This window comes from Scaptodrosophila lebanonensis, unplaced genomic scaffold, assembly GCF_003285725.1.
Source record: "Scaptodrosophila lebanonensis strain 11010-0011.00,11010-0021.00 unplaced genomic scaffold, SlebRS2 tig00001415-arrow-pilon, whole genome shotgun sequence".
Lineage (NCBI taxonomy): Eukaryota > Metazoa > Arthropoda > Insecta > Diptera > Drosophilidae > Scaptodrosophila > Scaptodrosophila lebanonensis.
The window spans coordinates 1,960,537-1,988,039 of record NW_022060742.1 but is presented as its reverse complement, the minus strand read 5'-3'; the positions used below and the strand labels follow the sequence as shown (position 1 = coordinate 1,988,039).

The 27,503-nt window shown below is 39.4% G+C and overlaps 1 protein-coding gene across 3 annotated transcripts; it reads right to left on the bottom strand.

The window, feature by feature from the left end:
• Positions 1-224: 224 nt before the first annotated feature.
• On the bottom strand, positions 225-27,471 carry LOC115633078 (zinc finger MIZ domain-containing protein 2). Of its 3 annotated transcripts, none has more exons than XM_030530453.1 (11): positions 27,234-27,471; positions 6,569-7,139; positions 6,300-6,467; positions 3,996-4,753; positions 3,808-3,926; positions 3,606-3,738; positions 2,824-3,037; positions 1,961-2,754; positions 1,763-1,886; positions 1,326-1,697; positions 225-1,257 (listed from the first exon to the last, which is right to left on the bottom strand). In XM_030530453.1, exons 1-11 carry the CDS (start codon positions 27,296-27,298, stop codon positions 1,126-1,128), a joined length of 3,450 nt encoding a protein of 1,149 aa, XP_030386313.1. In that variant the 5' UTR covers positions 27,299-27,471; the 3' UTR covers positions 225-1,125. The 3 variants fall into 3 exon arrangements, with proteins under 3 accessions (XP_030386313.1, XP_030386314.1, XP_030386312.1); XM_030530454.1 differs by lacking the exon at positions 27,234-27,471 and adding an exon at positions 26,711-26,820; XM_030530452.1 differs by lacking the exon at positions 27,234-27,471 and having other exon boundaries at positions 6,569-7,318.
• Between the last annotated feature and the right edge of the window lie 32 nt (positions 27,472-27,503).

Sequence of the window (27,503 nt, the reverse complement as noted above, 5' to 3'; positions counted from 1 at the left end):
TATATATATTTATTTATATATATATTTATTAATATGTATGTATTTATATATTTGCCTTAATGTTTAATATACTTTCGTTTAAATATGTGTTTATTACAAATTAATAATTAATATTTCCGCTCACGTTTGGCGCTAATTTAGGTTAATTTTATGTTTAGATAAGATTTACAAAATAATTAAAAATATGCAACAATTAAAATGTAAATGTTTTCATTTTATAAATGTAATAAAATTGTTGGGATTTTGTTTACTTTTCTCATATTTCTGTTGATGTCTCTTAGTTGTTTGTAAATGTTGTTGAAATTTTCATTATTTTGTATACTTTATACAATAAAATTATATTTAAAAAATAAACAAGAAAACATTTCACAAGAAATTCAAAGTAATCTTTTTCAAAGAACGCTTTCAAAAATAATTGCTTTTTTAACATAAAAAAGGCGTTGGTAACTGAATTAAAATTAAACACAATTAAGAGTTTTCCTTGTTGTTGTTTTTTTTTGTTGCTCTTGTTGGGGCCCTATCGAAAATTACACTTTTAAATTCGTAAATTTCATTTGAAGGAATTTCTATGCCTGTTCGTTCTTCAATTGAACGTTATTCAGATTTCAGTATTTTAATATATTGTATAATGACTGATTTGTTGTTGTTGTTGCTGCTGCGGATATATTTTTACTCCTTTTTAAATTAAATGCCAATTAATTTAATTAATTAATTTTTAAATCACATTTCATTGTTTTTTCAACACGGCAAATTTTGCTCTTTCAATTTTGTGTGTGTTAGGTGTGTGTTGTGTGTGGGTGAGGAAACAAAAATTGAAGTACTTGCTGTAGTGTACATTTTAAAAGTAATAATACTATTTACAAAAGTGTTTTGTTTTTGTTTTTTTTTTTTTCAATCCATTTAATTTTTGTTTTCGTTTTCTTTTTAAGGAAATTGTAGATGCTCACTACTAGTTCAAGAAACAGCTGTGCGCCGCCCACGCAACATTTCTTAACACTGCACACCACTTAGCGTTGCCAACTGCTGCATTTTTGCATGCCTACTTGATTGCGGTTTTCGTTCGCCATTTTACATTTACATACATCCTCATATGCAATTATTATTTTGCTGAACAATTGTGCGCATTTAGTCGAAAAGTGTGGCGAGCAAGTCGTCGCTAGCATTGTTGTTGCTGGAGCCGCTCGAGGGTGGCGTATTCAGATCTGGCTGCGGATCCAGATACGACAGAATCTCCATGGGATCGACATCCTGCAGCAGCTGCATTGTAGGTATTATTATTATTAATATTGATTGCAATAATTTATTATTTGTGTGCTGTAACTTACGTTCAGATCGTGCGCCGTGTCATTGATGCTGGTAGCATCGAAATTTTGCAGCTCGGCGCTAATATCGCTTTCCGGAAACTTCAGTTGCGTCTGACTGTTCATCAGCGAGTTGAGGAGCTGTTCTTGTTGCGATTGTTGCGACTGCTGTGCCTGACTGTCGTTGGCGTTGGATAAGCCACCACCACCCAAACGACTCGGTGTTCCCGGCGTTTGGGGCGAGTTGTGGCCGGTGCTGCTGCTGTTGTTGTTATTGTTGCTGGCATTGGGTGTTCCGCCGGCGATGGGTTCATTGTGCGCTGAACTCACACTGGGCGGTCCACCGGGCGTCATCGGATGGCTGACTGCGCCTGGAGTGTGCGGCGTGTGGGGCATCTGCATAGGAAACACCAAATTGTAGTCGAAAGTCCTTTTGCCGGAGTTTCAAAGTTTTAACTCACCTGATCGCTGAGCGACTTTTCCATGGCATTTAACTGATCCAGCGAGTTGACGCCATCGCTATTGGGCATGCCACCCTCATTGTGATTGCCGCCACTGAAGCCATCATAGCTATTGCGATTGCCACTATAGAGGAAATAAAAGAGGACGAGCAGTTAGATATTTTGGCCACATTTTTTTGCACTCAATAGTTTACTTACACTTGCGTGCCTGGTAAGACGCCATTGCCGACGGGATTGCCAGCGTTGGGGACAGCACCGTTGCCCATCATATTGCCACTGGCAATGGAATTCATGTCGTGCATAGTATACGGACTCATCGCCTGCGAGTTGTCCCATGTGGGTAGTTGTGTGGAGCCCGGCGACATCACTTTGGCAATGTCGTCGCACAGCTCCTGCTTGATGCTGGGCATGACGTTGTTGCTGTTAATGCTGGTATTGCTGCCGTTGTTGTTGCCATTGCTGTTGCCTGGATTCGATTGTCCGCCATTGCTGCCCACCTGGGGCGGATTTGGCATGCCACCGTTGTGCTGTAACGCGCGCCAATTGGCTGAAGAATCGATGATTACCTCGTCCACATCGGAGTTGCTGAGCGTGTTGAGGATGGCCCAGATATATTGGTCGATCTCCAGCGTGTCGGTAATGGCGGATTTGCTGCATTCGGGACAGCGCCAGGAGCCGCGCTCGCTGTTGATCATCAGATAAGCCTCCAGATCGAAGCATTGGACATGCTTACACTCGTGACCGCGTGCCGGCAGACGTATTCGAGATTTGGTGATGGGACACTTTAATGAGATCTTTGCGCACTGCTGCGTGGGGTCTGTGCTGCCACCATTGGCAGCTCCGTTCGGCACATCACCGCCACTTGGCAAACTCAAATTTCGCTTTATCTTCTGCACACTGTGCTCCAATGGCAGCAGATTGCGTTTGTGCAACGACTGCAGCACCTGACGCACCGATGGCCGATGGACTAGTTGCAGCACAAATAGATGGGACTGCAGAGACAAGGAAATGGACTGTGAGTACAGATGGTGGGGAGGAAATGGAGCCAACTTTGTACTTACACAACAACAGGAACTGGCGGTCAGCTGGAGCGTGTTGCGTCCAGGCTGGCAGACCGACTTCAAATAGAGCGGTCGCAGGGCGGTGCTGTTCTTCTCGGAGCGCTCAATGTTGAGCGGCGTGGCATTTGCGGAGACGGTGACGGTGTGCGGCCAATTTGTGTTCATCTGCCGATCGTCTTGGTGGAAGCATTTCAGCTGCAGCTCGAGGTCGGTGCTAAAAAAGTCCAGAAAAATATATCAAACACATTATAGAAAGGATCACCAACAAAAAATATAGAAGCGATCCTTCAAGGTATCTTCCTATATCCCTAAAATATCTTCCCAGTATATGTGATAGATAATGTGGTAAACTTTTCGTAGAAAAGCTCCCCAGCTTGGATTCTCACAATCTAGAATCCTAAGCGGCTGCAATTAGGAATACGTATTTGTATGGACGTATGGCTTTATATTTGGATCTAAGAGCCATGTGGCCCTATATCGCAAATAATTCTTCGTTAAAAAGTTTTAACTCTTACGACTGTGGAAGAAAAATCGAGAAGACTGAAGTGTTGCCCCCTATCCTTATTGCGTTAAGGAATCGGCTATTCCTTTTTGAAAACGATAAAAGGTTACAAGCTTGTTATGATTGCTCCTTAGAGATCTTTGGGATTCGTATCCATTGCTCCATTGCATTCTAACCGCATGGATTAGATCTAAGAAGAATCTACTACTTGGAAAATACTTGGAAAAATGAGGATCTTGGGTGCATCGCTTGAATTGAAGCATCTGGATTCTGTACTTACCGACACATGAGAGTGTTGTAGACATTCTGCTTCAAGTGGAACACATGATTACTGACAGAGAGATTGTGCAACAGGCGGAAGGGCGGCAGGATGATGCCATCGCGCACTGGGAATGTCAGTCTCATTTCTTCGCCTACAAAAGATAAGAGCAGAGAGATCCAATTAGCATGGAAATATGGCTGAAAAGTGGCTCCGAACTCACTGTTGTCCATAGGCGGCTTGATGTCTGGATTGGGGCTGACGTAGGGAACGCTGCACGCGGGTGTTAGTGGTGGCGTCGGATTACCAGGAACTGGACTGTGCTGATAGTTTTGCTGGAAACTAAAAAGAGAGCATTCAAATTAATTTTGGATTCGATTGTAAGCATTTTACTTTATTGGCAATACTTACCCTTGATTCTGGTACGGATTGCCAGTGCTTGGCACACCGCCCGGACCAGCCGGACACATGCTGCCTTGACCACCGCCCACGCCCATGCCAGCAACGCCGCCCATACCACCGTTGCCGCCAGGATAGAACTGCGCTCCGTGCGCATTCGGACCACTTCCGTAGCCGGCGGCACCAGCGGCTCCCGCCTGCGGCATGAAACGCTGACTCATGCAGCCGGGTCCCATGCCCGGACCAGCGCCCATGGGACCCATTGGAACACCGGGACCCATAACAGGTCCAGCACCCATTACGCCCGGTCCCATACCGGCACCACCATTGCGTCCGTAGCCAGCGGCGCCCATGGGTCCGGCCCGTCCATAGCCATTGCCTGCGCCCGCCTGCATTGGCAGCGGCACGCCACCGCCTGCGCCCGGATGCATCTGCTGGCCACCATAGGGCTGTCCACCGTGTGGTACTTGCTGCTGCTGTGGCATACTCTGCGCCGGGCTCGGGTACATGCCGACAGCGCCACCACCGCCGCCTCCACCGGCACGCTTCTGTGCCAAATGCATCTGTGGATGCGGGTAGGGCGCCATGCGACGCTGCTGTTGCTGCTGCTGCGGATAGCCCCCATTGGCCATGCCTTGCATCTTGGCCATTGGATTCATGCCGCCAGCACCGCCGCCCATCTGCTGTTGGGCCATCCCGCCCATGGGCATGCCGTTGCCGGGACATGGTCCGCCCATGGACATGTTTTGCATTTGGTTCATTGGCGTCATCTGAAAAAAGGAAGAGAAAATGCATAAGTTTTGGGTAAGTCATTGATTCCCCTACAACACTTCTAACAATTCTATCGATATTGGGGTTATATTTATTTTAAATATCCACTATCCCTGATAATCATTGAAAAATCCATCCAAAAAGCCATAGAGTGTGCTGTTACTCAATTATAGGTATTAATGGTATTTGTCGATATTTATCGGCAAATATTATGTCGGTGTTGGGGCTGTATGAGTTTTCAAAATCGTATTCCATTGATCGAACGATCGGAACGATTGGGCTAAGCTAAAGGTGACCCTTTTTTCCATTTCTGATAATATTGCAACCAGTTTTTGCCAGATTGCTGACTAAAAAGTGTTTCCCCCTACGAATTATCCATTTTGCCGCTTTCTCAATTCTCGTTCATTACAGTTTAGTTTTTGATTTTTTAGTTTTTCAAACTAATTGCTTGACACTTTGCCATTGTCGCGGTCGCGTCTACGGCATCTGTTGTTGTTGCTGGCGTTCTCTTTCTCGCTGTACGGCAACTGCAATTAGCCGAAGCCACGTGTAATGTCAACCGAACGCCACCTGCCACCCACCGCCCACCTCTGTCCCTCTGCTCTGTGCATGCCTCTCATGCACTTTGCACATGCAAACAATTGAATTTGTTATTGAAAAAGCATTCGAAGCTTGAGCTCTGAAACAAAAAGTTAAATAAAACCGCAACTAAGCTGTCGTCGGACGGAGGGACGAAGAGACAGACGGTTAGACATGAGATCCACACATGAAGGGAGGGCGCAGCACTCGCATCTCTCAGGCAGGGGCATCATTCACAACATCCACGCCACTATTTTTTTTAAATGTTTCAATCGTATTTACAAAATTCTGTTCCCCCAGTGGGGTTTAATTGGGTTTGTTGGGAATGATTTTTTGGTGGCCAGCAATTTGTCAGTTGTTTTGTTGCGCTGAGCTGTTAATGCGATCGCATTAAAAATCTGTTTATGACTTTAAATTGTTTTCAGCAAACAGCTGCGCCTTTTATTTTAAATTTATTTTGTATTAGTCGAAAATGTTTACAGAGCGACTTTGTCATCCAAACAGCAGCATGAGTCAAATGTGTTAAAATACTATACGCTGTTGCGAGGGTTTAGACCCGATTCTAAAAGAGCAATATTTGTCTTTGCCAACGAATATCAGTGAATTGTGACTTTTGTAAAACATTCTCGAGGATAACTGATCATAACTTGTGGAGACCCCGCATCGATTTTCTACTAAATGAAGAAGAAGAAGAATTAACTAGCGCACTACTTCATTAAAAAGGAATGCTATGAACGCTTTTGTATAACCGAACCAATGAGAGTCTAAGTCCAGAGTAACTTTTGTATAACATTTTTGAGGATAACTGAACATAACTTGTGGTGACCCCGAGTCCAACCAATGGGTACCAATGAGAGTCTTGCTCCAGAATCAATTGTTTTATACATAATACTTGAATAAATATATCCTCATCTGTGTTGATCTATCTGGCAATTGCCAAAGTAACCTCTTCTAAGTATTACTTACTTGATGATGCCGCGTTGGTCCACCGCCATTGCCATAACCCATGCCGGCCATGCCCATGCCAGCATTGCCATTATAGGCTCCTTGGCCGCCATTCATATACTGTGCGCCGCCATTTAAAGTGTTCATCATGCCGCTATTAGCGCCTGGATGCATGCCTCCTCCGCCCATCTGCTATGAGAAAGAGAGAGAGAGAGAGAGGGAGAGAGAGAGAGAGGGATTGGTTAGCAATGTTTGTTGCCTACTTTTTGGCGTCAAGTCTGCGGCTTTACCTGACTATAGCCGCCCATGGCGTCCATGTTGTTAATCTGTTGCTGCTGCTGTTGGTGTTGTTGTTGCTGCTGTTGCTGTTGCACCTGTTGCTGCTGTGCGGTGGCTGCCACCATATTATTGGTATAGCCTCCGGCACCACTGCCTGCACTCGCCGCGCTCTGACCGCTGGCCGTGCTCAGGTTGCCCAGAGAGCTGTTGCTGCTCGTATTGTTGAGGGCTGTGAATTCTGAATTGGGTCCGAATGTGTTGTTCAGACTGCGCAGACTGTCGCTGCCGACGAGCTCATTGCCGAGCATAAAGTTGGCACCGCTGTTGCCACCGATTTGTCTCTGCTGCTGCTGTTGCTGTTGTTGTTGCTGCTGCTGGTAGGCCAAAAAACTTTCGCGTTGTTGTAGCTGCTGCTGTTGTTGGTATAGTTGCTGCTGCTGCTGTTGGTTGTAGTACTGCTGCTGCTGTTGTTGTTGTTGCTGCGCATCCAAATTTGCTGTTACGCCACCTGGTGGTGAGATTTGGCCCCCTGTGGCTGGCGCCCTTGAGGAGCCCGCCTGCTGGTTCATTTCATCATTTTTTCTGCAATAATCATAAAAAAGACAATAGCATGAGTTACGATTCGTCAAAGTATAGTTCATTGACTCCAAATCCTCCAAATGCTCCATGGCCTCAGCAGTTTCCTGCAGCACAGCATCCATAGCACTCGCAAAATTTCAAAAAAAATTTAGAGTTCTCAAAACACGCGAAAGTTTTTCTACAGCATCCAAAATTTTCTTGTTCTCTTAGTAGCGAAACAAAAACGAAATGACAAATTTCAAAGTGACAAAAAAGAGCCAACACACAAAGTAAATATATTTGTATAAACTTTTATGAAAGCGTTTTAAAAATTCCGGAGCATAAATTCTTTTCGCAAACCATAAATTTCTATGTTTTACGAAATGACGGAAGAGTTGTTTAGTTATTTCAACAAATCTAAGGATTTTTAAAGCAGGCTTAAATCTCGTAAATTATTCTACAGTATTTTTGAAGTAATGCCTTCAAACTATCATATTTAATTAAATTGTAGACTATACTACGCAAAGAATTGAATGTTCCTGAAGTATCTGTCGAGTCCATTAAAAGTAGTTGGAAATTGAGAATTGACTGTTTTCTTTTTTTTTTTTTTTTGATGTAGTTTTCTCTTTTAAAAACTCATTTATTCATTACCACAAGTATAGTAATAATTCTGAAGGTAAACGTTTTATGTGAAATTTCACCCTTTTAAGGGGAAAATTGGAAGAAACAAAACTAAAAGCAAAGTTGAAAGTGAACGACCACACAGGTTGTCGTTGTTGTTGTTGTTTTTTGTTGTTGTTTTGTTGTGGCAACTCAATTAAAAGGCCAACACACCCGACTCTCTACACACGCCCTGAAAGCACAAAACACACTCATGCACACAAAGTACTCACTCACTCATACGAGTACAATCATTAGCCAATATTTATGCACTTTTCCGATTGCGGGCACCTGAAGAGGAGGCGAAGGAGATGGGCGGGAACGTGTGTGGTTGCTATAGACTGACTGTGTCTTACAGGTGTCTAAAAATGGCGACAGTTGTGCTGTTGACAATGATGTCATCATCATCAATAGCAGCCACACCAGCAACAACAACCACAACATCAACATTAATATCATCAACATTGTCGCCATCGGCATCACCATCACCATCGCCATCGTCGTCATCATCATTCATAGTCATTGCATTACAATTATGGGCTTTGCCTTTTGCCATTGCCATTGAGCACATTGGCTGCATTTTTTCTCGATATTCCATTTCTCTTCTTCTTTTTTTTTCAAATGTCAGATGGAGGGTGTGTTGTTGTTGTTATTATCAGTGTAGTGCAGTTTTGATGTGCATGGAGATGAAATTTTTACTTTAATCGAAAGGCCAATATTTTGATTCAATTGTTGACTAATTGAAATATCCGCATGTATTTTCAATAAAATGTCAAAGAGTAATTTTTAAAAAAGCTATAAGTATTGAGCTAACATCGAAAATATAATTTCTTGAAGCATCGAGAGAGAGAGAGAGAGAGAGAGAGAGAGAGAAATAGTAGTTTGTCCTGAGAAATCTGTTATCTTAACAAAAAGTGTTTTTATTTGACTCTTTCATTATACTTCTTTCCAAATGAGTTATTGAAATGGCTTTTTAACGCAGCGATATCGAGTAAGATATAGTTATATACTATAGCTTTTAACCCATTTAATTATGTATATTAATACTAAATGCTTTTTATCAGACTTTTCCGTTATACTGTTTTCAAGATCGAACCGAAACTCACGTACTATTCTACTAAACTTGTTTTTATGATATCGCATGATAAAAAGAAAAAATAATCACGAGTGCTTAGCTGGCAATTATCGGCATTGCATAAAGGTAGTGAGTACATAAGTACATACATATGTACGTACATATTTATAATATAGTATCTATGAATAGGTGTGTGTATGTTTGTGTGTGCGTTGTTGCTTCTGCTGTTGCGCTTTTGACATTTAAAGCGTGCGCTTGCAACGTCGAACAACGGTAAATGCCAAATGGGCCGAGGGCTTGCAGCTTATTGCTAGTTAGTTTATACCTATTTTCCCGCACCACCCCCCTCCCCCTTACACACTAGCCGGCACACTAAAGCTAAACCTTTGTCCAGCGTGCCGAGTATTTAAATTGCCTTTGTTTTTTGTTTTTGCATTCATTTCAATGGCTGCGCACAAAAACGCAAAACGCGCGACTTTTAAGGTAAAAATAATTAAGCACACATACATATTTGCCAGTCAAGCATACGAGAGCCAGCAAGCAACAACAACAATTACGCGCATAGGCGCAAATATGAAGCGAACGGCAATACGAGAATACAAACAGAACACACAATAATAATAACAATAATACTAATAATAATAATACAAAACAACAACATAAAGCCCCAAATGAAATTGGAAAAAATAAAGTAACACGCTCGCAATAATTGCGCATCTACAAAACAAGCAAACGTCGACCGCACACAGCAACAGTAACAGCAACAACAATTACTAGAGAAGCGCACATACACACATACACATTCATGTACAATACATAAATACAACAACAGCAAGAACAGCAAGACTACGAAATGGCAAATGCAAATAGCGGGACACACATACAGATAGACAAGCAGGCAGGCAGGCGGGCAGGCATACACTAAACGATTGACTTGACTGATAATCGCATGACGAAAAGCAAAGCAAAGCAAAGCAACGAATAGTGAAGTAAAGTCGAGTCGAGCCGAAAAGCGATTGCGACAATACTTTGTTGTTGTTGTCGTCGTTGTTGTTGTTGTTGTTGTTGTTTCTGTTGCAGCCAAGTGTCAAATTAGCATGAAGTAGTGAGAGAGTGCTAGAGGGGGAGAGGGGCGGAGCGGAGCGGAGAGAGAGCGCCAGCGAGCCAATGTAAACAAACAAAATGCAGGTCAGCGGGTCGTTCTCATCTTCATCATCATCATCGTCAACATCGTCTGCAGACTGACCAGCCACATGCATACATATACATACATCTTTTTTGTAGTCTGCTTCAAGGCTGCTCTGAAGATGTCACACACACACACACACATACACACACACACACATACTCGTATGCATGCATATGTATGTATATGTGTCTAAACTAGCGCGTATAGTTATGCAACAGTAAAAATTGTAGGTAAAGCTGACTCTTTAGCAGGAAGCAAATGCGCCAATATGTATGTATATGACCTTCATGTAAGCACACACACACACACACACACACACAAACACACTCACTTATATGCACATGCATACATAGTAACATGCACGCAAAGTACAAGCTCGCTGTGCTTCAGATGATTGATAAAAACTTGTGTGTAGAGAATGCCATTACAACTACAACAACAGCAACAGCAACAATAGCTGCCAAATGCTGTTGATAAAAAAATATATACATATCTACATATATTGACAAAAAACAGCCGCATCGAGCATGACAGCGATAACAAGGCAGTGTGTGTGATGCGGTACGGTGGAACCTCACCTTTAAAGGATGAAAATTAGATATAATCTAGAACCGGCATTTTATCCTATAAACCGTTCAATACATTATATCGATTTATTTTTTAGTCTGAAAAGTTGTCTCAGAGAGTCTGTTGGAGAGCCCCTTAGAGAGCATCTCAGAGAGGTCTTTAGAGAGTCAAGTGGCTGGCAAGTCTTGACATCGATAAACAAATCCAAACATTTTTAATGCAATCCCAATATACCGCAATATTACAAAACTTCCGGAAACTCAATAATTATATAGAAAGCATATGCCTAATCACACTTTTGGAACAAATTTAAAATTTTGGAAACAACGCGATTACTTGGCTTTTCATTGAACAGCACAGTTTTTATGTGTTTTTATTTTATGTGCTAAATATTCTTTCCCAGAGCTGCCAATACAGTTTCTTTTTATAATTTTCCATAAAGCTATGCAAATAATTCATTTGTGTGCAGTTGATTTGCCTGTCTGGCCTTAGATTTTAATTTTTATAAAAGACTTTAAGCTTTCTACTTCCATAGTCGGTTACGACTGTAGCGATAGTAGGTGAGAGAGCGCTATCAAACGGCCCCGAGGTAGAGCAATTAGTCAGTCAGTCGGTTAGTCAGTCATACTATATACATAGTCGTTGAGCGGGAGAGCTGGTGCTGGCACCTGAAAGTTTGTTCTACTTATTACGTGACGAACATTTGCAACTGTTGTTGCTGCCCAATGGCTGTTCTATAAGTGTATAAGTGTGTGTGCGCGCCGATCGCCAGTTGGTTCTATAACTCTCTGGTCATGATGACGACAAAAGCTGTCAGAGTCGCGTCTGCTTAGATACTTTATTTTGTATTTCAATTTTCTGCCAGCCTTGCTGGCTTTTGTTTTTTCAACTCATTGTTTGTAAATATGTTGTTGCTGTTTTTTTCTGTTTCTGTTTTTGCTATGCACGCTTTGTCGTTGTTGTTGTTGTTGTTGTTTTTTGTACTTTTGATTAGATATAAATTTCTTCATTGATTAGATAAAATGTGCGCGCAAGTTTTGTTCCACGTGTGTTCTGGTGTGTGGTGGAAATCAGTGTTTCTAGCCTATTGTTGCCCATCCCCTTGCATCCCCTACACCCCCTTTCTTTCTCTCTCTCTCTCTCTCTCTGTCAACCCTCTCTCTCTCTCTCTCTTTCTCTCTCTTTTGTACTGTATGTATTTATTGTGCGCACTTTGATTTGGTGCGGTAATAAAATAATTTCCCATTTGGCACTCGAAATTGTTTCCGTGTGGTCGACAAATGTTTTTGTTGCTTTGCTGATTTTCTGTTTTTATTTCTCTGTTTTGCATTGCCGCAGAGGAGGAGAGTTGGGAAGGGGTGATCGAGAGGGAGGGGGTAGCTTGTGTTCGCGCACAAGCCGTGTTTAAAATTAGCAACTTTGCGTGTTACGTGTTTGATGTTCATAGCTCTTGCTTATATATTTTCCTATTGTATTTATTTCTATTTTTTGTGCCATTTTCCCCTCTATTTATTTATTTTTTCTCTATTTTTGAGACGCATATCAATAATTGCGATGTTTTGTTGCGCTTGTCTCATCGCATGAATTTAAATGATTTTTTTTTTCATACCCTTACCCAAAATTAGACAAATTAAAGTCTCACGGAATATATGTAGAAAAAGAGACCGTCACCTTCTGTAAGTCGGGTTAGTCCCTCGTTTCATTGTAAGTCCTTGATTCATGAAAAGTTTCTATTTCTATAAAAGTGATTTTTTGGTTTTTAAAAAGAAGTCTGTAGTTCTAGCTAAAATCTATTGGCAATTTGCTTGGTAGGTTTCCGAATTCGAACAAATTATGTGGATTTGAAATTGTTAAGGTTTGGAAATCGGGAAACTAAGAAATTTGAATTGGTTCGAATTGGGAAACAGACTTTTATATGTGTATGGGATATTTGATTTTAAAATGTAATGTTTCCTATTAAATAATCAATTTGAATTTTTTATCACAAAGTTTTCAAGAACTTGAGATATTTCAGAATATTGAAGTGTATAGAATCGTTCACCCTCCTGGTAGAGGCATATTATTTCTTGTTTTCAATTTTATTTTCAATACCTTTGGCTGTCTAACACGCTCTAATGAAGATGCCAAACAATGCGAGCCACAGACATTGATTTTCTGATGGGGTCTGGCTGTACGTTTTGGGTGTCAGATTCAATATCGAGTATGCCGGTTCCCATTTATTTGTTACGGCTGGCAGAACGCAACAAAGCAAACGAGTAGAACGTTACAATGGTGACAGGGCGACTCTTGAATACCCTGTCCTAAGGCATTAAACTAAAATTAACTTTGTTGTACCATCCCTATGCTATATGATTAACCGATATAGATTTATTTTTAGATTATATAGAGGCACTATAAGAAAGGCACTCATAAGTGCCAAATTTTTTTACGATATCGTAATAAACAAAAGAGTAGTGGAACAGTAGAAGTTCCTATGGCAGCTACATAAAGTAATGAGGCTATGTATGGTTTGAAATAAATATCCTTTGCAAATGTGTCAGACAAGTCTACAAACCAAGTTTGGTGTTCCTAGCTGTTGCGGTTCAAAAGTTCTCAGTGTTCATACAGACGGACATTGGTCTATACGAGTATATATGTATTTACGTATGTATCTATAACATGGAGTATACCACGCGCCGTTCTGCCTGTTACATACATTGGTCCCTTGGACTGTCACCCTTCGGGTGCAGGGTATAAAAAGCGAAACACATATGCATTGCGAATAAAAACAAAACACGAATTGGGGAGGCACTTTATTTGGTGTCTGCCAAAGTTCATTATGATTTGCAGCGGGGAACATTTGCGAGGGTGGGTGCTGTTCGTAGGCCCCAAAAGGGCAACCACAAAGTGATTGCTGCAGAAAACTTTTTCTATTTCATTTACAATTTTTATATCACGTATGTGTTCTCGTTGTTGTTTTTGTTGTTGTTGTAGTTGTTTATGGTTGCGGAGAGGAAAAAAGCCATGAAAAATCGACAGACACGTGCAGGCTCGAAAAAACAACGAACGATCTGCGACATTTGCCATAAGTTTGAAATCAATAGCTTGATTTATTTTGTCATGTATCTATAGTTTTTGTTGTAGTTGTTGTTGTGGTTACCATATGGGGTAGCCAGCGATCTATATATAGTATGTATATATAAGTTTTGGTTGCTGGCTGATTTTATTGCATAGATTAAATGGTTGACATGAAATTTGAAAATTAATTAAAAATCTGCCGCTTGAGAGCGTCGCAACACTTACTACAGTCAACAAGATGTATATATGGATATATATACAAGTATAGTATATTTTTATATCTATAGTTATATACAAAGCAAATTGTTTGTAAAAAGTGTGTACTGAGCGGTTGTTGATATTGCAGCTTACGACAAATTTTCATCCAGTATTGTTTGTCCATACAAATATAATAAAATTTTACCTGTCTTGGTACATATTCGCAGTATTTAGAATACATTTCTGCGTACCATGTACCCCATTAAAAAGTGTGGGCTTTTTGGTAAAATTTGTCAGTCTTGGATACATTTTGCTACGCTATAGATATGATTCTTCGGAATGAAGTATGAATGAAAAAAAGTATTGCTCGAATATCGGCAAATAGTCTCTGTCTCTATGAGTTGTCCATTCTCTCGACCATCGGTAACATGCAGTTGTTCATGCAAAACCAATAAAAGAGGACGTTGTGGCAATGGTCATGACAGCAGACGACGCATATCCTGCTGCAGCTCAGATTCAGGGAGGGGAAAAGGCTCGAGCTCGAAAACAAGCCGCCGCCGCTCTCCCCTTCTCTTTCCTTCTCACCCTCAATCTCGCACATTGCCAATATGCGCGCATATGTGCAAAACGATTGACGAACTGACGAACTGGCTGGCTGACTGACTGACTGACGTTGTATGACGCCGCGACGATTATACATATGTGGCATGTGTATGTATATATGTACTTGTACATAAGGATATATACATACATATGCATTCGATACCCTCAGAATGCGTTTGACAGTTGTTTTTCGAGGGTGTTTAATACCCGCCCCTTGTTGCAAGCTGTACCCCAAAGCCCCCACCCCCCGTTCGGCCTCTTCTCTTTCCCATTGTCTGCTCAGCAATCGCAATCGCAATCGCAACTGCATTTCAATTCTTTTTGTCTTTTGCTTATTTTTCTACTTTTCCTTTTTCTTTTTTGATATACAAGTATTTTTGTGAATTTTGTTTTGTTGGCGGCGCCGACGAACGAACGACGAAATTTTTCTGATATTTGTTCTTTTCTTCTTTATTTCTCTCTGGCATATTGTGCGCTGTCAAGCATATGCAGTGGTGGGGTTGGGCCGAATTGGGAGGGGAACTCCAAGACACATACGAGTAGGTGTGTGTGTGTGTGTGGCGGGGCAGGGAGGTGGAGAGGTAGAGAGATGGTGGCATGTGTGTATGTTGTATGGCAACAGCAAAAATCTGCACTTGGCCGCTTAAATTGGCGCTGTAACAATGAACTGGGCGACTGTTTCCCCCCTATCCCCACCACCTCCTGCCGCTGCCGCCCAACCTCTTAAATGTCCACACATACTATATATTGTCTGCAAAAGCAATTTTCATATGCATATTGTATTTTTATTTTTTAGCGCTTTTTTTGCTTAAATTTCTTTTGCCTTCACATTCATTGGCGATTGCTCATTCGCGCAGAATTGTGTTCTCTATACATACGAGTATACTTGTATTTTTTCGTTAAATAAAGCATAGGACGAGTGGCCTTCTCCTGCGCCTGCAGGTATGCTGCACTTTCTTTCAATTCCTTCGCAGCTCAGCAGGGCGCCAAACACAGCAGACTACTCGCACATACTTGTACTTGAGAAACTTGGGAGACCGCCAGACGGACGCCTTGTCTCAGTCTTAGGTTTCACAATACTCCGCAATCCCCTCCGCCTCCGCCTCCACCACCCCCAGCCCCCGGTGATAACCCCTCGCTGACTTTTGCCTTTTCGGCCAGTTTCTTTTATGGTTTCATTTTGAGGCAATTACTTGGCGCCCGTCACACGCTGTGCGCCATTTCTTTGCACTACAAAACATCGGTATACATAATGCCAACAGCTTCAGTCGCTAGTACGAGTATCTTGTATCTACAAGATTGGCACCATAAATTTTTTTGTCAGCATATTTCAGGCGACGCATTTTTGTTTCGTTTCGTGCATAAATTCTGCTCATAATTTATTTGCACAACCGATGGAAATAGACTTGACTCGACAAACCGAAACACACACACACACACACATATACTTGTATTTGCCGGTGCAGGGGCACACACACTCATCATAAATTGCAATAAAAATAAATCAGCATAATAGACTTCGTAGCCAGCAACCACCGGCAGCAACAACAACCCTCGAGGGCAGCAAAAAACTGCCAAAGGGGCAGCTCAACAAAAAATACACCCGGCAAACAAAATATTGGAACTGCTGGTGGGCAGCCATAGACAAAAAAAATGAAATCGAATGGCAAACAACAGCAAACAGTTTTTGATTAAAATCAACGTAAATATACATACAGCGCTCAGTATATCTCTGTATAGAAAAGCACAGGCGAGTCATTCAAATAGGTACGAGATATCTGAATAACAAGCAACTGAAAAGGCCGCGCAAGAAATATTTCAACATAAATCTCGAACTGTTAAGGAGTTTGCATAATGTTGTAATTGCTTAGAAAACCTCAGAATAAGTAATATACAAAATGTTGAATTTCTACACCCTCTCAGTGTCGAGCTTGGAAAATTGTATTGATTTTGAACTGAAAAGTTTCACTTTTGAAGTGTTTTTTATAACGAAGCTTCAATCAGAACCTTAATCTAGCATCAGCTTTTGAGCACAACATAATTTAAACTCCCAATTTTTAATCATCATTTATGTTATTTTTCATGAATTTCTTTAAATGCAAGCAACTACATGAATTTGTATTATTTATGTTTATCATTAAATCTCAAATACAATTTAAAAAAGAACCAATTTAGATTCTTATGGACTTGTAGAATGTTTCAAGCTAATTATTTTGTTATCGCACATATTCAGTTGCCTAGCGCTGTAATTGGTTTTATATATTAGTGTGGGTGTGTGTGTGTGTGGAACATATTTATGCTCGACTGGCATGTAAAACAAACCAATGATGCCGGAGTTGCTGCAACGCTCCTCACTCCCCACAGTCCCCCTCCACTCTCTCGCTCTCTCTCTCTCTCTCTCTTTGTCCCCCACTTGCTGATTGAAGTATTGTCGATTTGAAATTCATTTTTATAAATGTTTTGCCTGTGGTTTCTGCACTTTTTCTTTTGGCAGGGGTTGGAAAGTTATGGAAGAGGACACTGCACTGGCCCGCTGGCTAACATGTGGTATGAGTAATATTTTGTTATATGCCATTGGGCATATTTCAGCACCTGCTCAGCGCATTGGCTTTAAAATTTATTTGCATTTTATGCAACAATGCACACACATACATGCACAGCATTGCGTATACGCAACGTTAACTGCCAATGGGCCATCACATTGCGTATACGCCATGTCTGTGTGTCTGCCTGCCCGTGTGTTTGTTTGTTTGGCTGTGTTTCTATCGGTGTGTGTGTGTGTGCAAATTAGCATGTTTAGGTGTCCAATCGTCTCGCTTATTTATTATTAGCATTAGCGCAATGCGCCCTTCTCCCCTCCCTGCCCGCCGCCCCCTGCCCTATTCACCCTCTCTGGTTTCTTTCCGCCCGGTCATTACATTTAGTCGTCGCATAAATAAAAGAAATGCATATCCAATGAATACATGCCAGCGTTTTAAATTATTCAATTTGCAATTGCATTTAGTCGTCGTTATTTGTTGTCTATTTAGTTACCCCTTCGAAGGGTATGTTCACTTTTGTGGCACGTATGTTTAGATACAGTGATACATGATATTTCTAGCTGGAGCATTGTAAAAACTAATAAGGGGTACGCTTAATTTTAGTTTACAAAATAAAATGCTACAAACACCATGAAAAATATCATTGCTAGTTGTGGCATAGTAATAAAATGAAATTCTTGCAATATGGCTGGCAAGTGTATTTAGTGTTCGACTTAAGAAACTCATTTCTCTCCCCGCTACTGTTTGCTGTCCTTGCATTTGTGACGTATTGGCGCGACGCATAAAATACAAAATATGAGTACTATATTGTTTTATGTACATATGTTTATATGTCGGTGGCATTGACTTGCAACACACGCACTAATCAGCTGCCAATATGGGGCCAGTCAACAGTTATGGCAACTGACTATATACACCAACAACAATCAGTCAGAGGCATACCCTTTAGCCAGCGTTTTCTGTAATTGTTTTTAGTTTTCGGTTTTGGTAGAGTCTGCATTTTTAGTTCGCTATCTTATCTGTCGAACAAAAATGTTACATACACCCATAAGTACATTTGTATATCTGTCTGTCTGTCTGTCTGTCTGTCTGTCTATCTAGCTAGTTAGTGTTGTTGTTGTTGTTGTTGTGGCAATTACGTCAGCTTGTAAGCAGAACAAGAAAGAGGCAGCATGTGTGTGTCCAACTTTGTAAAACTGGCATTGATTAGCAACCGTCTGCCATTTGGTTATGTGAATTACAATAACAATAATAACAATGCACTTAACTGCCATTTAAAAGCTGTTCAACTAACCACAAAACGTTCAGTTGAAAAATCATAAACAATTAGACATGAAAATTAAAAATAAATCGAAGGCTGTCGCCTGCCAAACAACAGCGGCGACAATGCATAAAAAAAGAAGCTGCAATGTAATTTTGCAATAAAAATATGCACCACACAGATACACTCACAAGTACATACATATATACAAATATATATGTATAGCAGCATCGATACATAAATCACATTCAAAAAGAAACAAAACGAAAATTGCAACACATCGCAAATACTCGTAATAAAAAAACGGAGACGAAAAAAACGCAACGCATAAATCGCCAAAGTGTCGGCGCGGCCGCGACCGCAGTCGACGCTGGCGTCAACGTTGGCGGCGACATCGTACTTGAATAAACCAGTTCCAACAAAAAATAAAGTCTAAATAATATTTAAGTACAGCTAAGCAACAACAACAGCAAGAGCAGCAGCAGCCAACACAAAACAAACAAACAAAACAAAAACTGTTTAAGAATTTATACACAAGGGGAAACCTCGAATAAGTCAGGAAATAGTACCTGAAAGATAATCACCGATATCGTTTGTTTATCGGCACAACTCAGACACACACACACAGATATGCGTACAAAAATGACTAAATAAGTCTTCAAATTGTAAGCTTTGAAGCGCTGTTATACAGCAAGGCAATCGATTTTTTAGTTATGTACAAAGAGCTATGTATATAGGTGATTTCCTGAACGATTGGACGATTCTATGGCCTACAATAATGTCATGTACTCTGCTTCCGTATTTGAAGAATTTAGTTTTTTAGGATTCCAGCAATTATAAGGCGTGATTGAAGAAGCATCGATCGACTGGCAAATAAAATATATTTAAAGAAAATATATATATCGATCGAAAGACCAGGCGGACGATGAACTTCAATTCGTTTCCTTCAATTATTCTCTGTCTGTGTTCTTTTCGTTAATACTAAAAGATTATTTCGACAACATTTTATTATAGCTCTGATTTATTAAAAAGTGCTTTCAATATTCCAATCACTGATTAGTTTTCAAATAGATAGAGTTTATGCGATTAAATCTGTTCACATTTTAACGACACATTATCAGCATAAAGTACTTTCGGATGCATACACAAAATAACAATCAGTTCTTGTATTCTGAATATTCCAATCTTTATCACTCTTTAAGACTCTACAGCCCATATTTTCAAGAAACTACTCCTACTCTTTTTGCTTATTTTATTTTGCATTATTTATAGATTTTGCCTTCTCACCTATATAGTGGTGCCATTTATTCTCAATTCTTGTTCATTTGATCAAAAAAACTCAAAGGTCATTTCAGCACATTCCTTATCAGCAAATAGAGGACTATCTTCTGTACACACACGTTCTAGATATTTCACCAAAATTCCAGCAATTCTTAACTTTATTTTGCACTCATTACCACTATTGGGTTCCCATTCACAAAATAGCAATCGCAGCGATCAACAATTTCTGAACATGCTGCGTTCTTTTCGTTTATTGTTTTTCTGCTGATAAGCGTGTTAAATAAAACATTCAGCATAGCTTGGCCCAGAAAAACAGCCCGATATTGTGAATTGGTCAACGTCACAGCCCAAAAAAAAGAGCTCATTGAAGAGGAGGCAGTTGTGGAACCAAACTTTCCATTGTCAGTGCGACTGTGCATTATTTTACATATGTTCTCGATACACTGGAAACAATTACTTACTTGAGAACTTTGTTTGATCTCATAGAAATTCCTTTTCAAATCAAAAGCTAGCTTTATTATGTATGTGGAAGCTGATTGCTGTGAAACTTGGTGAAGAACTCTGTTATGGAAACATATGTTTGTTCTCGGTGAAGAAAAGTATAGATTTTGGAATATATGTTAATAAATAGGTATTGCTATATTTTCCCATGATTGGTGATAACATTTTGTTTCTAATCTTTAAAGTCGTATTCCATAAAAAGTTATCTCTCTTAAAAGCTACGTGCTATGAATGCAAAAAGTGCTTAAGGCTGACTGATTTGTATGTAATTCAAACAAATATCGATTAATACGAGCTACCTTTTTCAATTTTGATATTTAAAACGCTTCTACAAAATATATTAAAACTATTATATTTATTTTAACAATATTTTTTTTATATGCTTACAATGGCTGGCTGCTGTGTGCGATCAGTAACAAATCAAAAAGCTGAATGCTATAAAAGATGTCATCTGTCCTCCTCAAGGCCGTTCTAAAGGACAAAAATGAATACCCTTCTTATTGGAGCTCTTAAAGGCTTATCGCTTGCCGCTTTACTGACACGATTACTGCATTTTTGTAAAGGCTCAAAGCTGGCTGCTATACACGTGACCCAAATTGTTCAATCATTGAATAGAAATACTATATCTTATCTTTTATCACTACAATTAGCTGCCTAAAAGCTGATTGTTTTGCAGGAGCCAAGCTGACTGCTGTAAAGGGCTATCATGCGCGTGCCAAAGAGCTGTTTGCTATAAATTGAAATTCGTTCGTCTCCTGCGAGTTATCACTGTTTGCCTAAAAATTTCCATACAACAACCGCATGCCATCTGTTGGTAATTAGTTTGTCGGCGTTTGTTGTTGTGCAAGCCTGAAGAGTGCATAACGTACTCTACTCGCATAGTAGTTGTCTATTTAGTACTATTGTTGTTGTTATTGTTGCCGATTTCCTGCGCACTGATAAGGCACCTCTGTACATACATATATACAAGTATACTTGTAGTATGTCTGTCTTTCCCTTGGTATGCGTATTGTGTGGCTGTTACCTTTGATTTTGTGTGAAGCGTAAACGCCGATATCGTTGCTAGCATATTCGTATCTGCTACGACTATATAGAATTGTTGAACGTAGTTTTTGTCGGCCACACACTAGACTCGTAAGTACTCCTATATGTGTTGATATCAACTTGCTGGCTTTTAATTGGGTCGTTAAATGTTTCGTATTTGGTTTTTTTTTTTATTTTGAGGGGCTTCTTTGGCACAACTTCGATTTGTTGTTTATCACATGACTTTAAAAGCATTCGTTGCTATTGTTGGCTTTCAAGGTGTTTTGGTCGATATGGTGTGCACCCTCAATTGTATTATCAGCGGCGATGCAAATAGGTTTGTTTTGGAAGACAACCCCTTAGGGCCGCCTTGGGGCAAGTCGAAAAGTCGTCGACAAATGCTTAACCCATTAATGCCTAATCATCAAATTGAAATGCGATTAGATGTGCCAGCTGACCTTCAATTGTACAGTGTTCATAGCTATGTAGTGTCGATATAAATACATATACGAGTATATATTTTTTAATTTTTAGGGGTTGCTGAGCGCTTACATGTGTAAACTTTGTTGTGTTTGTCGCGTCTGCCTACTTTTTAGGGTTGGTCTGATGGGTTTATTAATAATATGTGCACTACTTATTTAGGCATTTAAGTGGTGTGTCTGGCCAAGCAGGGTTGTGTGGTGGGCAGGGGATAGGGGTCAGGGGTTATGTGTCTTTGCAAAGCAAAAAAAAAACAAAAATAAAAAAAAATAATAATAAGAAAAAAGAAACAAACACAAACCTTATAAATGTTTGTAGCAGAGCACAAGTTGTTGTTTGTTTTGCTTGCTTTATGGGGTTAATGTTGCGCCCCCCGCTCACTCACTCTCGCGCTCTCTCTCTCTCTCTACTTCGTTCTCTCCCTCTCTCTATGTCATTACCACCCTCTCGCAATGCACCTTCAAGCCAAACCAAACACATATTAACGAAATTTTCTTTTGCACATTTTGCTTGCGTTTGTTGTTGCTGTCCTCCCTAGGGGGTTGTTCGTATCGGTATTAGTATTGGTATTGTTGTTGTTTTGCGATTTGCAAATGGTTTTCCGCGTTTGCGTTTCAGTTCGCTCCTTTGTATCACATTTTTATTTCCCGTGTGAAAATGGCAAAGCCGGCAGGCGCAAACAGGAAGTCGTCATCAGTCGCTCATAAGGAATATCAGCCTAAATATATGAATATGTTCTATATACATATACTCGTACATACGAGTATAGTAGGTAGGTATCGGCTGAGAAAAAAGGCAACTTTTGTTGTCGTTTGGTGGTTCTGTGCGTTGTCGTCTTCGTCCGTTTTGGTGGTTGTGATTGTGTTTCGGTGGTGATGGTGGTGGTTGATTGATGTCTCGCATAGTTTCGTTCCGTTCGTTCTATGACCTGAGGCGAGGCGAGGTGAGGCGAGTGGAGGTGAAAGGACTTGGCATCGTTTACTAAACGGGGCCCACTTACAGGGTGTGTTAAATTAATTGCGCTCTAAAGAGGTGTGTAGATTAAACTATTAATGCATAATTTACCACTTCCATACGCAACCACTCGAGTGGGCGCTGTAGTGTTAATTATGCTGCTGCCTAAACATTTCAGATGATATTTGGTGATAGTTGTGGGCGTATCTCTAAAGAACGCTTTTAATCAGGGAAAGAAAAAATGGTACCATGAGGCATTAAGCGAAATAGATGGGATTTCTTTGAAGGTCTGAGAAATCAGCAGAATAGTTGAGAATGTGATCTTTAAAGATCCAAGAATTTAGAAAACTATATTTAATAAATGATGAGAAAGAACTTTCTGAGTGCGAAGCTAAAAATGTTGTATTTTTAATATATTATTGGAATTCTCATAGTGAGTTATTGTTTTCAGATATATTTTCGAGAAACTGTACAACAATTTGGAAAAGAAGTACCGGAATAAAAATTGGTATAGCTGGGTTATATTTTTCAAATTTGCATTCTCTGCACATTTCTGTAATAAAATGGTCGCCTTTTTTCAAAGGACTCGGAGATTCTATGAATTGTCTCTGCAGGCTGCCCATCTGGTCGATGCAAATGGGTTTGTGTATATGTATCTGGTACTAGTAGTTGGCCTGCTGTGCCAATTTAGCGGCAGCTACCTGTCCAAATGGGTTAACTGAGGCAGAAGAAGAGGTTGCAACTGGGACGGATGCAGGGGCTTTATACCTGTGTGTGTGGCGGCACTTCTCTTACAAATTTACAGTAAACCTTTTTATTTGTACTTTTTCACTTTTCTACACTCGAATGATGAATTACAAGGCAGAGCCGAAAAAATGTGTGGCATGTGAGAAACAACAACAGCAACAACGGCAACAACAACACGAACAACAGGAAAGCGTAGGTAGACATGCCAAGAAGTTGTAACGAAAATGCGTGTAAAACATTGTCGACTGACCTTTTCCTGAGACCGAGACGCGGCGACAAAATAGAACTAACAAAAAAGTGTATGCGGGCCGCTCTATTTCTGGATTCCCCCCTTGCTGCATAAATAGAAAGAAAAAACTCACTGCTTGACTGACTGACTGGGTGAGTGAGTGAGTGAGTGAGTAAGTGAGTGAATGACGAACTGCTGCGGTTGTCTGCCGCTTCGTCGAAGGGCCTGGCGAGCAGGCAGGCCATGAAGCCAGGCATTTGGCTTGCTTGGGAAATTTTCTTTCATGCTTGTCTGCGTGTTTGTTCTTTCTACGAAAATAGTTCAATGGAAAACTCCAAGAACATGAGCAGCAGCAGCAGCAACAACAACAATAGAGCATAGCAGTAGGTCGCCATCAACAGTCGATGGTTCGCGGGTTCGCCAGCAAAGCAGCAGAGCAGCAAAGAAACTGAAGAAGCGGACAACAAATTTGTAGTGAAATGTTTGGAAGCGGCGGAAAATGCTTTCTTTTCTTTCTTTCTTACTTATTTTTCCTATTTCGTTTTTTTTTTTTGTGGCCATGACTATGAGAAGCGGCAGAAGCTGAAGCTGCCACCTATGGTTGCCTTTTTGTCGCTGTTGCTGTTGTTGTTTTGTTTTTGCTCTCAAAAGGTGCGCGTCTGTTTTTGTGGCCGCTTTAATGTTTGTTTGTTGGCAACTGCCTGTGTGTGTGTGCGTATATGTGTATGTATGTGTGTGTGTGTGTGTGTGTGTGTGACAATTATGGGTCAGCCTCTCTGGTAGATGGTGCTGGAAAGAAATGCTGCTAGGCAGGATGGAAAGAGAGGCGCACAGCAAGCAATTAGGGCTAGATAAGATACACAGAAAGAGCTATCTTTAAAGTATTCATTAAAGCTTTTGCGCAGAGACCTCTTGAATGGTATTTAAAGCGATAATTGATGAATTTTTGGGCTTTCGTCGAAAAAGGATTTGAAGTAAAGTTGCTATGAGAGACATTTCTATCTATAACAAAATCCAGTATTTCAATATTATTTTACAAGTTTTGTGAGCTTCTAAATGCAATTTTAAGGAATAAATATTTAATTCTTGGATGTAGATAAGACCCCATGCGCTTTCTTATTATATATAATAAAATGTATCATATATTGATTTTATAATATATTAAATTCCTCTTATTATAAATTATGAGAATATTTGAAAAAATGCAATGGAATCTTTATTTAATTTTTGACGGCATTGCTGATAGGTTTGACGAAACAAATCTTTAACCTTCATGGACAGAACTTAAAACTGACAATTGTTAGGCGTATGGATGGTAGGATAAATCTTTATAGGAAAAATCACCAAATGTTTAATAATAAATAGTTTATGTTTCTTTTATCACTTTTATCACAGAGTTGTGTTAAAAAAATATCAACAGAAATTCGGAAAATTATTTGCATAACTAAAAATTTGTCAAATGGCCATTAAGTTGTATTTTTATTGAAAACACAAATCAAGCAAAGCACCCCATTAGCGTGTATAAAAAGCAAATTTGATGTTGTGTTGAAACATTTGTTCAAATAATCATTAAATTCATTAACTGAATAATCACTTAATAGCTTTGCATCTTTTCATCTGATGTCTGCTTTAAGTTCGACGACTAATTGATGGGAAAATAGTGTTAATGTGTCGAGATTTGATTTTAAAACGCCACTTAAATCTATGAATCATATATACGAGTACATATATGTTTTTATATTTTATTTTGGATCTGCTCACTAATTTCGGCATTGCGTGCGACCAAAAATAAAGATATTACGAACAACAAAAGCACGAAATAAAATTAAATAAAATATCTAAAAATAAAAGCAAATGGTTATTTATTTCCATAAAAGCAAAACAATTAAAACACTTTTTTTCTTTTCTGCTAGCTACGCGTATATTTTTAAACAAATACATTTGTTTATTTTAAAAAGCCAATTGCAAAAAAGAATTTAATTTTAGAGAAATATTGACTGGCAATTGAAATGAACTTCACTTTACGTCTATTTTTGTCTATGGCTTTTTTTCTAAGTACACTATGCAACAAAATTTAAAAAGGCAAAATTTATGAAAAGATATAATTTTTAATTTTTAGATACATTTTAAAGTCAGATTCTATAAATATATATTTTTTGTTGATCAGAGTGTTTAGAAGTATTTATTAAGGTTCTAGACTGTGCGCATAGAAGTGCTGATTATTGGACATTATTTTAGAAGCATGTTTTTCTATAAAGGCCTTGTTTTTCGGTAGATTTCTTTTGGATTCAAAGTTATACAATATCTGATATTTAGAATAAAAAAAAAATAAAAAAAATGCTGTAAAAGGTTGACCTTCCAAAAATGAAGCTTAAATTTTAGTGAAATAGAAATGGTCTTTAATTTCTAATTTGAAACTATATTAATGACAGCTCAATCGTGTTTTTCTATTTGAAAATATTTGAAAATTCATCTCTTTATAATGATTTCAATAAAGGGATAATGGGGATAATTTAAAAAGAGTTCTAACAGGTTTGTTCAATTGAGAAGTTTTGAGATTTGACTTGAACCGAAACTTTGGACTGCTAACATTGTCCAAAATATCGAAATATAGTATTTCCCTGATTTGGCACATACGTATATTAGTTGAAAATCGATATAAAAATCATGCTTCAAGTTTAAATCAATGGTCCTCAAAATCTATTGGCTATTATTGTCAAATTATTTTTTAAATATCACAGATACTTTAGATACAGATACAGATACAGATACACTTTCATCTTTTAGTTTTATTCAAAAACTGTTGCACAATTTGGACCTTACACGTAAATAATTTCTGAGCACAGGTATTGAAACTTTTTTGCCAACTTGTTTCTAAAAACAAATCTACGCTTCACTTTTAAGTAAAAATTAAGTAAAAATTCGATTCTACACTTTTATCGTCACAGATATGGGAACTATCGAACCTTCTGTTTATCTAAAAGCACTCTAATTATTTGTTCACTTTTAAGTAAAAAATATAATTTAAATTTTCGCAAATTGAAATAGTTTTACATGTTTCTATAAGCCAACCCTTTTCGTTTTTGTTTAAAATAATATGTATTTTGGTTTTATCAGTTGAAAAAGCGTTTTGTTGCATAGTGTTGTTGTATTTGCTATTCTAGTATAATTATTTTGTTTTTAATTGTTGTTGTTAAGTGGAATTTTTATTTTATTTTTAGATATTTTACCTAAGTTTTTATTGCAACAGCGCGTGCTAATTTGTTGTTGTTGCCGCCTGCTGTTGTTCTTGCTGTTGTTGCTTGTTTGTTCTTGTACTGTTTGTTGTTGTTGTTGTTGTTGTTGCTCTCTAGGCCTGTGCCGGTGGGAGAGGCGGACAGGTGCGAGCGGTATGGAGAGGCGCGGAGCGGCGCGGCGCGACGCTACGTGACGCGTTGCGGTGCAGTGTCTCGTTGATGGGAGAGGAAGAGCTGCAGCAGGAAGACGAGGAGGAGGAGGAGGAAGAAGCAGCAGAGAAGAGTCTTCTCAGTAGTTTTTGCTCGTCACTCACTCACTCACTCTCTCTCTCGCTCGCTCGCTTGCACGCTCAGTCACTCTTCTTCTTTTTTAAATATCGTTTTTTTTCTGTTCCGCTTATCGGCGTGAAGTTTGTTTGGACACTTCGATTGGATGCTTCACTTGATTTGCGTTTAATTCGATTGTTAATTTGTTTATCGATGTAGTAGTTGTTGTTGTTGATGTTTTTAAACTTACTTTTTGGAACTGCGCTTCGTTGTTTGTTTGGAATACATGGGAATTTTGTCAACAATCAAATGCATGGCATCAACAAATACAGAGGCAAAAACAACACCACCACCACTAAGTGTGTGCGTGTGTGTGTTTCTGTTTGTTTGTTTGTTTGTTTGTTGGTCGCGAACGCGTTCGAGTGTGTGTGTGTGTTTGAGTTTTGTTCAAAGGTTCAGCGACATTTTTTGTTAATTTGTTTTTTGTGTTTTTTTTTTGGAAACTACACTTCACTTTCTT